This window comes from Ipomoea triloba, chromosome 12, assembly GCF_003576645.1.
Source record: "Ipomoea triloba cultivar NCNSP0323 chromosome 12, ASM357664v1".
NCBI classification, from domain to species: Eukaryota; Viridiplantae; Streptophyta; class Magnoliopsida; order Solanales; family Convolvulaceae; genus Ipomoea; species Ipomoea triloba.
This window is the reverse complement of record NC_044927.1, coordinates 8,883,796-8,897,575: the sequence shown is the minus strand read 5'-3', so window position 1 is coordinate 8,897,575 and position 13,780 is coordinate 8,883,796. Positions and strand designations below refer to the sequence as shown.

Sequence of the window (13,780 nt, the reverse complement as noted above, 5' to 3'; positions counted from 1 at the left end):
GAAAAAAAAAAAAAAAAAGGTAAGCAAATCAATGAAAGTTCAAATTACAAATAGAAGTGTAATAAAGACACAACCAACTTCAAAGAGTGGCACATAACAAAACCATTTCAATAGTTTAAAGGGTGCAAATTCAAGTACCTGGCAACATAGAAGACTGAATTTTCAAGCATTAACAATTTATTGCCACAGCCAATAGCCAGAGCACCTCCAGATCCACCTTCTCCTATAACAATACAGATAACTGGCACTTTCAAACCAAACATTGACCTCAGGTTATGAGCTATTGCTTCCCCCTGCACATAGCAATATAATTAATTACATCCAGAATGAATAACCATTACAGAAGACTTAAATGGGTCAACATTGTTCACATACTTGGCCAAGTTCCTCTGACTTGAGGTCTGCATATGCCCCTGGAGTGTCAATAAAAGTAACAATGGGAAATCCATGATGATCTGCATAGTACATCATCCGTAGAGCCTTCCGATAACTATTGAATACATATTAAGACAGTAAATTACTGCAAAAGGATAGCAATACCTTGAAAAAACTAAAGATACAAAAATAATGCATACCCATGAGGTGTTGGCATCCCAAAGTTCCGCTGTATGTTCTCCTTTGTGTTTCGGCCCTTTTGATGACCTATGAACATAAAACTTTGGCCACTGATCTTGCCAAGACCAGTAACAATAGCTGGGTCATCATATCCAGCTCGATCACCATGGAGCTCCACAAACTGCAATTGACAATAAATGATTTACAAGCTAAAAACACATGGAAAATCAGAAATGGAACAAAGGGATATGATATTGAGAAGGGCAGTATAACAAGACCACATCAGTGATATTGAACACATGATCAAGAAAAGTTGGCCTGTTAGGATGCCTTGCAATATTGACCCGTTGTATAGGTGTGAGATGCTTGTAAAGATCCTTAAGAGCCTGAAATGCATATCAAAAAAAGAACAAATGTTACAAGGTAAATATTAACACCAATGGCTACATGCAATGATCTCAACAGTGAAATTAAAGTGCTCAAATCAAATGTTTAGAATGCTTTTTCACCAGTGATTAACTAGTTTCTGTTTATGCAACATGCTGCATACTGCAAAGATGATTCTTACCATCAAACCTCAAGATTGAAGCATCAGCCTTTTGAATGCAAGAACTGAAGTTAGTGTGTTTAATCATGGTAGAGCCTAAATCTAGGTATACAATTACATAAAAACAATACAAAAGAGTGCACCATAATCCTCATATTATAAATACTAGCACAAAGGTACTTAAACTAGACTTTTGAGTTGAAGTCTTTGCATTTGTAACAGTTCATAAGTACATTCTATGCAACAACCTGCTGATACTTGTTTTCCAGAGAAATAATTTGATCACTGAAGTCAAGCCCAGTTTCGTTTGCCATTTTTTGAACCTGTAATCCAGAAAAATTTTCTTAGGAAAAAAACACTACTCAAAATCAAGATGAAAATTTTCTTGTTACACACAGCATGCTAGACTAATGAAAAGAACATACATCAATAATCTTCTTCTGTAGACCAATAAGAGGTTTCTCAAAGTCCAATATGACAGGCTTTGGCTTCTCTTTCAAAGGCTTAAAAGAAGACACATGACGAAGTACCCCTCCCTTAACATTTGGATCAAGATCCTGTGCCCATGGATTATTGTGCTTTCTACCTTTCCTAAGCTTTGCAGAAACTGCAAACTCTCGCTTCTTGGAGCCCAATCTAGCCCTTCCCAGGGCTTTCAATGGCACACCACAAACACCACTTCTTGAGCTACGGAGGAGGTCTGAAGCTGAAGCTTTAGTAGCGAAACTTCCAGCAAATGCAGGTGGAGGATGAAATGTTGAAGCCATTACCCGACTTCACAAATTTTGATAATCCAAACCCTATTATATTAATGGGAAAAAAAAACCAGAAAAGTTATCCAATTTAGAAATCATGGGTAAAAATGTCAGGAAAAGAAACCACTCTTAACATAAATACAACAATTCTTCCTCCCATTTCTGTCAATTAAAAGGAATCACTGGCGGAATAAGATAACTAATCTTTAACCCAATGATATGGGTTCATATCTCCACCAAGTCTTAACAAGCAAAAATTTCATAGTGAACCTTGAGCAATTAGTTGTCTCTTAATTACTGGTTCTACCACTCTCCAATCCCCTACTAGTATCTAAATTAATCCTCAGGGAACCTGATTGATACCAGAAGCAAACGAAAAATAGAAACATACAACATTGAACACCTTTTTTTTATATAAATAATCTGAGACACTTCCATGTAGTTGAATTGAACAAAAAAACTTTAAAACTCAGCACTCAGCTAAGCTAATAAACTAAAGCACCAAGTTGTTGACTTAGTAGGAAAATGAAGTTAAACTTGAGAAATATGGATCGAGATCAGCTTATTTTCAAATGATACTTATCCGTTCCCTCCTATTACCTTGGAAACTACCAAAGCTTCCAAGGTATTACCACGTCAGCAAAATCCATACAATTGTTAAGAAATCCCGCCATATAACTTAGCATCTTACTCATCTCAACTTCCACTACACCTTCTACATTAGCTCACAATAACTAAAGACAAGGCAAATCCTACCGAAGAAGCAATATCAGTAGAGCAATTAAAACTCCACAAAAAAACAAAATACGATACACATAAATGGCTACGTAGCTTGTGGTGGTGGAGGAAGAACCTGGAGAATGCGAGAAGCGCGAGGGCGGAGCACCGGACTCCGACGGCCGCGGGAGCAGATCTGAGAAGGCGGCGATCGGGCGGAGATTGGGAAGGAGAAATGCGGAGAGAGATAGAGAGAGAGATAGTGTAGTTAGATTATTATTAAGGAGGGAGGGAGCATAGAGAAGATCGTCGATTTTAGGAACAGAACAAGGTGAGTGCGTGCAGAGATAAAAGCAAAGAAAAGGGGAGGTCTGCGTTTTCGTTATTTCTTATGCTTGCTGCAGGGGCACTTCTGGAAATTCCTTTTGTAGGCTGTGTTCTTACTTCTTAATTAGCCAGCTTTTTTCGGTTTGGCCGTTGGGCCCAAGAAGCTCAGCTCTTCACTCTTCACTCGCTCCGGGACCTGACTTCTGTAACTCTAACTTCCCACACGGCCACACGTGAATCAATTGTTATGCGATGTACCATCGTCCACATAGCAACAATGTGGACTATGATCTAAAAATAGAGTCGTTTCTTAAGTAAAGAAATGACGATCGTTATATTTAATAAATCATGTATTTTTGGTGTGTTTAAAACAAAATAAGATTACAATATATCTAAAATAAAATTGAATAACTTATTTCACTTATTGTGTTTATATTATCAAATGAAATTATAATTGAATTGAAATGATGTTTAATTGTGTTAAAATGAAACTACAGTATGTATAAAATAAAACTGAATAACATGTCTCACATATTGAGTGTATATTGACAAATGAAACTTGGTGTAGTAAATATAGGATGTATAAACTACGAGATACGGGGCTAAAGGTCGGCGCGAGCCTCGTCCCTTAGCTTAGTCTGTTTGTTGGTTTAAAGTGCCGAGCTCGGAATATGTGGCAGTGGGTCAGAGGTTCCCGAGCTTGCCTTTAGCTTATAGAAGCAGCCAAAAGTCCCTTCTCCCCGCATTTAATGTTGCGCTATTTATAGGAGAAGAGATGAGACAGTTACCGACCCCCCGCATGCGTGACACGTGGATTGCAAGGATAGGTTCAAGTCGGGGTGCCCATTGGTTGGTTCGTGTGTCTTAAATTTCCTGACGAATTTGGTCATCTCGCAGTCTTACGGGTTACGAGATTTAAGTGCCTACCTCCAAGTACTGAGACTTGGTAGGTTAGCCCCGACCTAAAGTGATCAAGGTCATCGGTCAGAGCTGTGATCCTATCGAGGACGAGCTCGGAGACTGTTAATATGTGGTCGACCAGATCAGACCGGTCTAAAGTAGGGTTTCGGACCCTATCTCGACCTAATGCGGTTCTTGGGTCGAGTAAGGTATTATCCCTATCAAAACTATAGTTAAATTAAAATGATACTCTTTATTTTAGTTGTGCTGAAATGAAACTACAGTATGTATAAAAAAAAAACTGAATAACATGTCTCACATATTGAGTTTGTATATTTTCAAATGAAATTATAGTTATATCAAAATAATACTTTAGTTGTATTGTAATAAAACTACAGTGTTTATAAAATGAAACTGAATAATAGTTTCACATATTAAGTGTATATTGTCCAATGAAACCGTAGTTGAATTAGAATTATAATTATGTGGTGTTGTAATAAGACTATAGTGTATAAAATGAAATTCAATAGCAGGTCTCACTCTAATAAGACTGTTGTATTTATAATGTCAAATGAAACTGTAATTGAAACTAAATGAAACTTTAGTTGTGCATAAATGAAACTAAATGCATATAAAATTAAATTGAATATGTTATACAAACATAATTAATTACACGAAACGGGGTGTCGTTTCTTTTCATTAAAAGAAACGTGGTCAAAGTACCTGTGAGGTCCCTGTACTTTAAGATTTAGAACAATTAAGGACAATACTTAACACCGTTTATTTTTTCCGTTAAGTCTGTCCACGTGGCGTTGAAATTGCCATGTCGCAATTTTGTGATGTGGCATAAAATTATAAAATTCAACCCAAAACAAAGCAAGGTTTCAATCCTAAGACCTCTTGTCTAAACAAATAATTTTCTACCACTACACTACACGTTCCACTTGTTTTATATTTGTTTAATATATATAATAATACTTTTCTTTTAAAATACTAAAGTTTCAAAAAGGAAAATGGATTCACAGAATCATATCACAGAATATAAGACTTAGCATCCTCTTTTTTGTTTCTCTGGTACGAAATTACACAGAAACTCAACCCTAGAAATTATTGATTTAAGAAGAAGAAGAAAGAATGATGCAATTGAAGAAACAATACAAGGTATGCCATAAGTTTAACTCTTTAACTTCAAATTACATTTTTACATCACTTCATGATTGTTCTCATCATCTATGGAAGTTTATAATTTTAATTTTTTAAATTTGTATTGAAAATTAATGATATAAATATGAGAATCTTATTATAAATATGAAAATCATAAAATCTAATATCATTAAACATAAATTTAAAATTTATTTTTATTTTATTTGTAGCTTTTGATATGCTTAATTTAGAATACTTATATGTATTCAACTAAAATTAGAGTTTATAATATTTCACTATTTCAGGAACTGAAACTTTGAAAAAAACAGTATTTGTTTTCATCATGGAGGAATATTGGTTCAAACGGTATAATATTTAAATGAAAAAATGAATGTATTTAAAGATGTTGATGTGGATACAATCTGTTATTGGACTTTGCTAGGAATGGTAGTGAATTTAGGGTATAAGCAGGACAACGAGGATACTGTTCGACAATGCAAGGAGTGGCGCCGCCTGATGAAGGAGGCGGTGTATGCTCGCCACCATTTAACCGTCGCCCATTCTGACTAATGTCGCTCACTTAAACTAACTAGCTCTACTCTGATTTCCTTCGCCGCTAAAGAGATTCTCTTTGTCTCGAAGGAAATGCCCATCGTGTTCATCCGCACTCCTTCCTCCACGTCCACCTTCAAAACCCCTCCTCCGCTGCCCGCGCCGGCGGTTCGCATCCCTCCTCCATCTCGGTCAATTCACCAACCCCCGCCACCACACTACTCTGTCGCCTCCTAACAGTAGCAACCCCAAGCCCACAGGAAAAAGCCCGTGAAATTGCCCCACATCCTCTCGAAATTGAGCTTCCCCGCTACACCAAGGAACCACAATTTCTTCGAAAATGAAAACTATATATAGGACGCAAAAGCGAATTCAACCTAGCACTCCCTCACAAGCCTCCTTTGTTTGGAACTGGGAAGAAATTGTGTTGCTATAATCAATGTTGTCATTGTTGTGTGAAATTCCAGTTATACCAATGGTCTAAACGGAGTTTAGGGTGATTATTAAGGGTGTGTTTGGTTCGCACATGGGAATCGAAATAGGAATCAAATACTTAGTAATGGTAATGAGTTTTGATGGAAGTATTTTGCATGTTTAGTAGTATGGTGGAATTGGAATGATTATCAATATTGTTGTTTGGTTATGTATGATCCTATAATGGCAATAAAGGTTTTAAAAATACAAGAACAAAAAATTAAGACAATTATTTATTCTAATATAAAGACATCCATATCACCAATATGAACAAAAAATAAAAACAAAAATTTAAAAGCACTAATCCAAACATAAAAATCAAATTACCAATTAGGAGGGGGAATAATGAAATGGAACCCTTATTTTATTAGGGAATGTGTTTTCTAATTAAGGGGGTAATCAAATCACTATACAAGTGTTTGGTTAATCGGTTTTTTGTAACTCCAAAATGCTAAAATTCAAAAAGTTGGTTTGAGCAACTTTTTCAATTAGCTTTTAGAGAAAATAAATTATACCAAACAGTTATCAGCTAATTTAACAAACACATTTTTACAATCAGCTAATATTATCAACTAGTTATACTTTCTAACCCAATCAAGTAACAACTATCCGCTAACAACTATTTATAAATTAGAATTAGAATTATATTTTATAATTTCTAAAGTTTATCTACTTGAACTGAAATTATTGATTTTGGAACTGAATCAAAATTGGTACTTTATGCCTTGGATCCAAAGTGGTGCCATGCACTACTTTGGATCAAACCTCACATTGATTTAAGTAATATCCTTTTTTTTTTGTTCTTTGTAGAAGAGCGCGCATATACATACATACATACATATATATATATATATATATATATATATATATATATATATATATATATATATATATATATATGTTACAACATCTACTATACTAATAAGAGGCAAAGAGAGTTAAGCCTAAAATGGGTAGAAAAAATGACGGTCAAATTATTTAATCAAATGGATGGTTCAGATGAATTATTAAATCAAATAGATGGTTAAGATAATTCAGATTAATATTATTAATAGAGATTACCTAATTTAACCTTACTTTTATGATTATCCGTTTAGTTTTCCGTTAAATATTCTCTTCTCCGTTAATGTTCCGTTAACTTTTAACTTACCCATTAATTTCTATAAGAAAGGTCTTAGCAGGTTCGAACCTCATCTCAATTAAATTTGACATAATTAAGTTTCTCACTCTATTTTACTCTTATTAAATTAAATAAATTAATTAGTAGCTACAACAAAAAATGATACATATGTATTTCTTTAATTTAGAATTATGTGTCTACAATACCTTTATTTAAAAAAATTATTCATTATCAAAAAATTAAATTAAATAAGAGAAATAATTTCATTAGTTATATTGTATTTATTTTCTCTCATGCAAAGATTCTTTACATTCAAATTTATCAATTGATATTCATTACATTGTCCATTATCTTATTTTTACAATATCTTGTAATTAAATATCAAAGTTATAGTACAAAATAATGTTATATATTTATTTACCAAGTATTTTATTAATACTATGAAAAAAAATTTAAATAATTTGAAACTAATTATATTAACTCTTGGGGATTGGTTGACAAAGAGAGTACTCAAATAATAACCCAACAAATTGAAGCAGAATTACTCTATTTTACTCTTATTGAATTAAATAAATTAGTAGTTACACCAAAAAATGATACATATGTATTTCTTTAATACCATGCATGAAAAAAAAAGAATAATAATTTGAAACCAATCATATTAACTACTTGGGGGATTTGTTAATAATGAAAGTACTCAAATGACCCATTACCCAACAAATTGAAGTGAGAAACTACCTTTTAATATCTTTGGAATACATAATATTTTAAATTTTCAAATTTTTATTAATTTATTTAATCTTTTTTTCTTAAACTAGGGATTTTTTTATCCACAATAACTCATTCAATAATAATGGTTGAACCAAATGAACCCCAAGCAGAACACCTAAAGGAAAGTTCATATCTCCTATATCATAATCTCATTGCTTGACGTTGTCATCTATGCTGCCAACAATATCCGAATTGCAAATAACACACTACCAACAAAAAGGAAGAGAACAAATAGTAAAGATGAAGATAATGACAATGTTACTCAAAAGAGAATTAAGAACACTTAGAAAAATTCAAATTAAAAGTAGTATTTATTTATACTATCATTTTTAGACCAAATATTTAGACTATCGATTTTACAAGGTTGCAAACATTTATTTTAGTAATAATTATAATGAATTTTCTATATTATCTTGGATTCATATACTTTGAGTTAGATATTTAAATAAAAAAAATCGACATTCAATTACTCATGTATAAACTTCTCCTATATAATCTTGCATTGATATACTTTCAAATATTTATTTAAATATAAACATTGAGCATTAACTCATTCGCACAATGCGCGTATAAAACTAGTCTCTTAAGAAAGGTTAGGAATTCAAACTCCCAAATAATTTGGTCAACACTTTGCCCCTCGTAAACAAGTTTTCCAGTTAAACAACTCTGGTATGAAAAAACAGCATTTTGCACATCTTAAACTAGTTCTCCTTCTTCTTCTTTGTATTTTGAAAAGATGAATTAGTTAAACAAAAGTATAGTTTGATTTGAACTATATTGCTCATTAAATATGAGTCATGCTTTTTTTTTTCTTTTGCATTTATTAGTTTATTGAATAATTAATTTTATCGAGTAATTTTAATCTAAACTAGTTTAAATTGACTTCAACATAGCTTTTATTTAGTAGCTAGCTTTTTAATTAAGTACGGCAAACGGAATCAAGCTGAAGTAAAAATAACATCAATTGTCAATGGAAAACGATTGTTTAATTTTTATTATTAGTGATGATATAATGCTTTCATAGTATTTTTGAAATAATTTTATCTCGTCTAATTTGTCTTCTTTTTTTTCTTTTTTTTTCCTTCTCTCTCTCAAGTCTCACGTCTCTATTTCCGTTGTTTCTTTCTTCATCAATTGAGTCAAGCCAAGTGTTGCTAGAATCATGGAGAATTGGAGAGTACACAGATGGAAAATATTCAATGGGTTAGTTAAGGTTAGGTTTCTTGTAGGTAGTATTTTGTAGTGATAAATGTATGTATTAGGTGGACCTTCGATAATTCTATAATGCTGAATGTTTAAAACTTTCAAAATCTAAAAAAAAAAAAAATTATTTTCTATTTTTGTAGGTGGAATTAGACTTGACATAAATATATGAATAAGTAAATTTTACTTCAACTTGAACAAAACTTTATAATATAGGGATGTCAAACATACTTTGATCACATAATTTAGTTAAAAGAATTAAACTAAACAAAAATTCATACCAAAGTAATATCTCCCGCATAGGCCGCTTAGTTGGTCATATGGATAAAGTTTTGGAAAAAAGACCAGTGATCGAGTTTCACCAACGACAGTGTGAGAACATCCTCTCAAAGTACGGGGGCTCCTTATGCACAGTAAGAAAATCTCTATCCTCCTTAAAATGAATAAATAAAATGTGTTGAAATATTATATACTCCGTAATATTTTAAAATTTTAATTAAAAATGGAATATATAAAATAGTTATGAATTAGCTTGTATCACAATAAGCTGTGGAAGATGCATGGTTTTTAATTCGTGATTTTCGTTTAGATGAACTATTTATAACACTTAGGGTGTGTTTGGAAAGTAGGAAAATGACTTCTGGAAAATGTTTTCTAGAAAATGAGTCATTTTCTGGAAAATGAGTTTATTTTCGGTGTTTGGATGTACTCTGAAAAACTGTCTGTGTGTGTTTGGTTCATTTTCCGGAAAATGAGTAGAAATGTATAATTATATTTTTATTATTTTATTTAAAATATATAAATATATAAACTAATAATATTTATTAGAAATAAATTATTTTTTTTAAAAAAAAAGGTCGCACGAAGCCATTTTCCGTTTCTGAAAAATGACTTCCGGATTTTTTGTCCGGAAATCATTTTCTAGAAAAATGGGCTCATTTTCCATGGTCAATAGAAAATGTTTTCCGTTGACCACATTTTCCGGATGTTGCCAAACACGAAAAGCTCGGAAAATGATTTGCGGAAATCATTTTCCGGGTTACCAAACACACCCTTAAGGATTCTAAAAGAGACTACATGTTGTTTTTGAATAAAATCAATGCCTTTTTAAATGGAGATACAAATAATTGAGGTGATACATTTTTCATTGAAACTCTTTTAAAGCTATAGTGCAAGTTATTTCAAACATTTGATTAGGACTCCTTTGTCACTGAGGAATTATCTTGTTGTGAAATTATATATACACACATACATATACATGTATATATAATACATGCATATATGTATGTATAGAGAGAGAGTTGCGTTCTAATGAGAACCACTCCCCGTGTAGGAACGTGAATACTAATCTTGTGCGTTTGTTTTTATTATTTCAAATACATTAATAAATAATTATAAATATAATTACTGAACTCCAATAATTCAAAAGAAATAATAATTAAAAAATATTTAAAAAACTTACAATGTAGGCGTGTCAGTTGACTGGCGGTGTGACGATGCGGCTGTGGTCAGGTACGACGGTGGCTATGCAGCTGTGGGCAGGCGCGGCAATGGCTATGCTGCGGTGGCTATTGGGCGTTTGAACTTCGTTTGGGGAGAAGAAGAATACGAAGGGGATGAGGATGGCTGTGCGCGGCGGTGCGATGATGTAGATGGCGGTGGCTGTGCGGCGATGTAGATGGCGTGGCTGTGGGACTGTGCGATAGAGAAGAGAATGAAGAGACTCTGCGGTGGTTTTTTGGCAGTGCGAGTGTGCGACTTCGTCGATCTGCGAAGTCTGACGGGATTTAAAATAAAACCCTACGTCGTCGGTTAATAAAAACAGACGACGTCGTAGGATAATTTTTTTTAATTATGAAATCATACAACGTCGACTATCTACATGAATGACGTCGTATCAGTTCATCGATTTTAAAGATTAAATAATAACAATATACGACGTGGCTGGGGTTGAGTACAAACTGACGTCATATATGAAATTATAAAATAAAAAAAAAAAACTAAACTGATGTACAACGTCAGTTATGTACTTATGTATATAGGCGACAATTTATGTAAGTCTCTTTGCTATTTTTTATTTGTTATTTATAACGTTAGTTATTAGACTAATAACCGACGTTAAATTGCTTTAGTTTTTTTTTTTAATAAATTTAATTAAAATTTAACATCAGTTATATTCGTTATATGGCCGAACTTATATTATGTGATTTCTGTAATAGTGATGGCCTAGATTTGATTTTCTAAGTTGACATGGATTCATTAAAGAAAACAACAACTATAGTTGATAAAAAGAAAAAAGAAAAAAGAAAAAAAGAATAGCACTCCTTTTCTATCCTCAAGTCTTACCTAGCCAACTCTTTCCTAGGATATATGCTTTCGGGATTAGGTGATGCTCTATCCAAGAAACAATTTGTGCATTAGACCTCACTAATGGCATGCACTTTGAAACTTAATATAGATAGCGTGAGGAAATATTGGACTTGGTTGATGTTTGTGGGAGGTTTAATTCTAGATGCTCATGTAAATTGGGTGGTAGGCTTCTTTGTAAATGTGAGCTAACATAGGTTTTGGGTAAATTTTGGGTTCTTAGAGAAGCATTTTGGCTTGCAAAGAAAATGGGTTTGAAAACGTTTGGGTGGAGATTGACTCAACATTGGTAGTTCATGTGTTATTACAAGACAGTTTGAATGCGATGAGTGAGTCACTCATCATATACTATAAGGAATTGATGCATTAACATTGGATCTGAGAGAAACAATAAATGTGTTAACTTGCTATGGGTAGAACTTGGGATATGACTACTCTTGATCAAACTCCAAATGGAGTCAATGGTCAACTTTAGTTAGGTGTTGTTGGGGCAAAGTTTCCAAGACTTATATGAAACTCAGGCTTATGTTTTTTTTTGTTTTTAAATATAAAAATATATTTTCATGTAAAAATAAAATAATTTGAGTTGTTAATATAATTTTACTTTCCACATTGAATAATAAAAAATATTTGTATTTTTCATATAAGGGTGTGTTTCGAAACCCGGAAAATGATTTCCGGAAATCGTTTTCCGGGTTTCCAGTGTTTGGTAAGTCATGTAAAATGGTGGTCAATGTAAAATGAACTCTTGGTCAATGTAAAATGACCCTCTTTTCCTGTAAAATGACTTCCCCTTTTTTTTGGGAAGTCATTTTACACTCTCCTTAGCTCATTCACGGCAGCAGCTCCTTGCCTTCTTCACAGCACCACATCATCTTCCAAAGCTTCATCCACACCACGCCAAAATTCCATCAACACCAAAGCTCCAGCTCCACCAACACCAAAGCTCCATCAACAAGTCCAGATCTCCATCTTCTTCTCCATCAACAAACACAGATCTGGTATGTTTCTCCACCAACAACTCACTGTTCTTTGATTTTTGCTTTCCTCAAATCGTAGATCTGAAAGATACACAAATATTTTCCGGCTGTGGGAGCGAAAACCCACAGCCGGAAATTTATCCGTTTCCTCATTGGAGTCCGCAGTTCGAACTAGTTTCCAGTTCTGGTTTCCGCATCGATGCGGAAACCAAAACAAACCAGTTATGTATGTAAAAAATTGTTTGTGGTTATGTATTAATTTTGAAAAATATTAATTTTATGTGTTATGTAAATTGTTTTTAAAGAATTTAAATTTGGAAAAATATTTATTGGTATATGTTGTATCGAATTGTTTGTAAATTGTTTGTGGTTATGTATTAGTTTTGCGATATATTTGTTGTCATATTATTTTTTTTGTTTTTATAGATGGATAGAAATCATGTGTGTGCCACTGTTATGGGTGCAACAAGTGCTATACTAGCTATTGGAGTTCTTCTATTGCAACAACTTAGAAATAGGAACCAAATAGAGCATGACATTACCAATAGAGATTATGAACGAGAGAGTTATATAAATAGTATCTTATGTGAGGGTGATAACAAATGTATTAGCGTTATTAGAATGAGACCAATTTCTTTTTATAAATTGTGTGACCTTTTGGCTAGTAAGAACTTATTACGCACAATTAGAGCTGTAAGTGTTAAGGAACAAGTATTAATATTTTTACATATAGTAGGTCACAATGTACGCTTTCGAGTAGTTGGGTCAAGGTATTATAGATCAATTGAGACAATTCACCGTTACTTTAGAAGTGTTTTGAGAGCCATTTTATCTTTGTATAAGAACCTCATAGTATTACCAGACGGTGAAGTAACTCCTCATGAAGTCATTAGCAATCCACGATTTTATCCATATTTCAAAGACTGTCTAGGAGCAATAGATGGAACCCATATTCGTGCATCCGTGCCACTTAATATGCAAGGAAGCTTTCGGGGACGTAAAGGTGGAACAACACAAAATATATTTGCTGCCATTACTTTTGATTTGCGATTTTGTTATGTGCTAGCTGGGTCGGAAGGTAGTGCACACGATTCTCGAGTCTTGAACGATGCACTCACACGTCCGAATAGATTTAAAATTCCAGAAGGTATAAAACCAATATAGTTATCAGTTTTTACATTGTGTTGTTTGTTATTGTATAAGAATGGCATATAAGTAATCAAATTGTGTAAAATTGTAGGGAAATATTATCTTGGTGATGCTGGATATGGCATACGAAGTGGAATACTTATCCCTTACCGTGGTGTTAGATACCATTTGAAAGAGTTTAGTGCTCATCGTCCCGAGAATAAGAAAGAACTTTTCTATC

At 33.1% G+C, this 13,780-nt stretch overlaps 1 protein-coding gene across 1 annotated transcript; it reads right to left on the bottom strand.

Moving 5' to 3' along the window:
- Window positions 1-107: 107 nt before the first annotated feature.
- Window positions 108-1,869, bottom strand: LOC115999315 (acetyl-coenzyme A carboxylase carboxyl transferase subunit alpha, chloroplastic-like). Its single transcript, XM_031239171.1, has 6 exons — window positions 1,528-1,869; window positions 1,351-1,425; window positions 834-941; window positions 576-736; window positions 376-490; window positions 108-293 (listed from the first exon to the last, which is right to left on the bottom strand). Exons 1-6 carry the CDS (start codon window positions 1,867-1,869, stop codon window positions 108-110), a joined length of 987 nt encoding a protein of 328 aa, XP_031095031.1.
- Window positions 1,870-13,780: the final 11,911 nt, after the last annotated feature.

Bases quoted from the DNA above. Each gene is read 5' to 3' on its own strand.
- LOC115999315 (XM_031239171.1), bottom strand. From the start codon at position 1,869: ATGGCTTCAACATTTCATCCTCCACCTGCATTTGCTGGAAGTTTCGCT. The intron at 942-1,350 runs GTTGTTGCATAG...TATGCATTTCAG, and splicing joins TGGAAAACAAGTATCAGCAG to GCTCTTAAGGATCTTTACAA. The intron at 491-575 runs GTATGCATTATT...TGTATTCAATAG, and splicing joins GGGATGCCAACACCTCATGG to TTATCGGAAGGCTCTACGGA.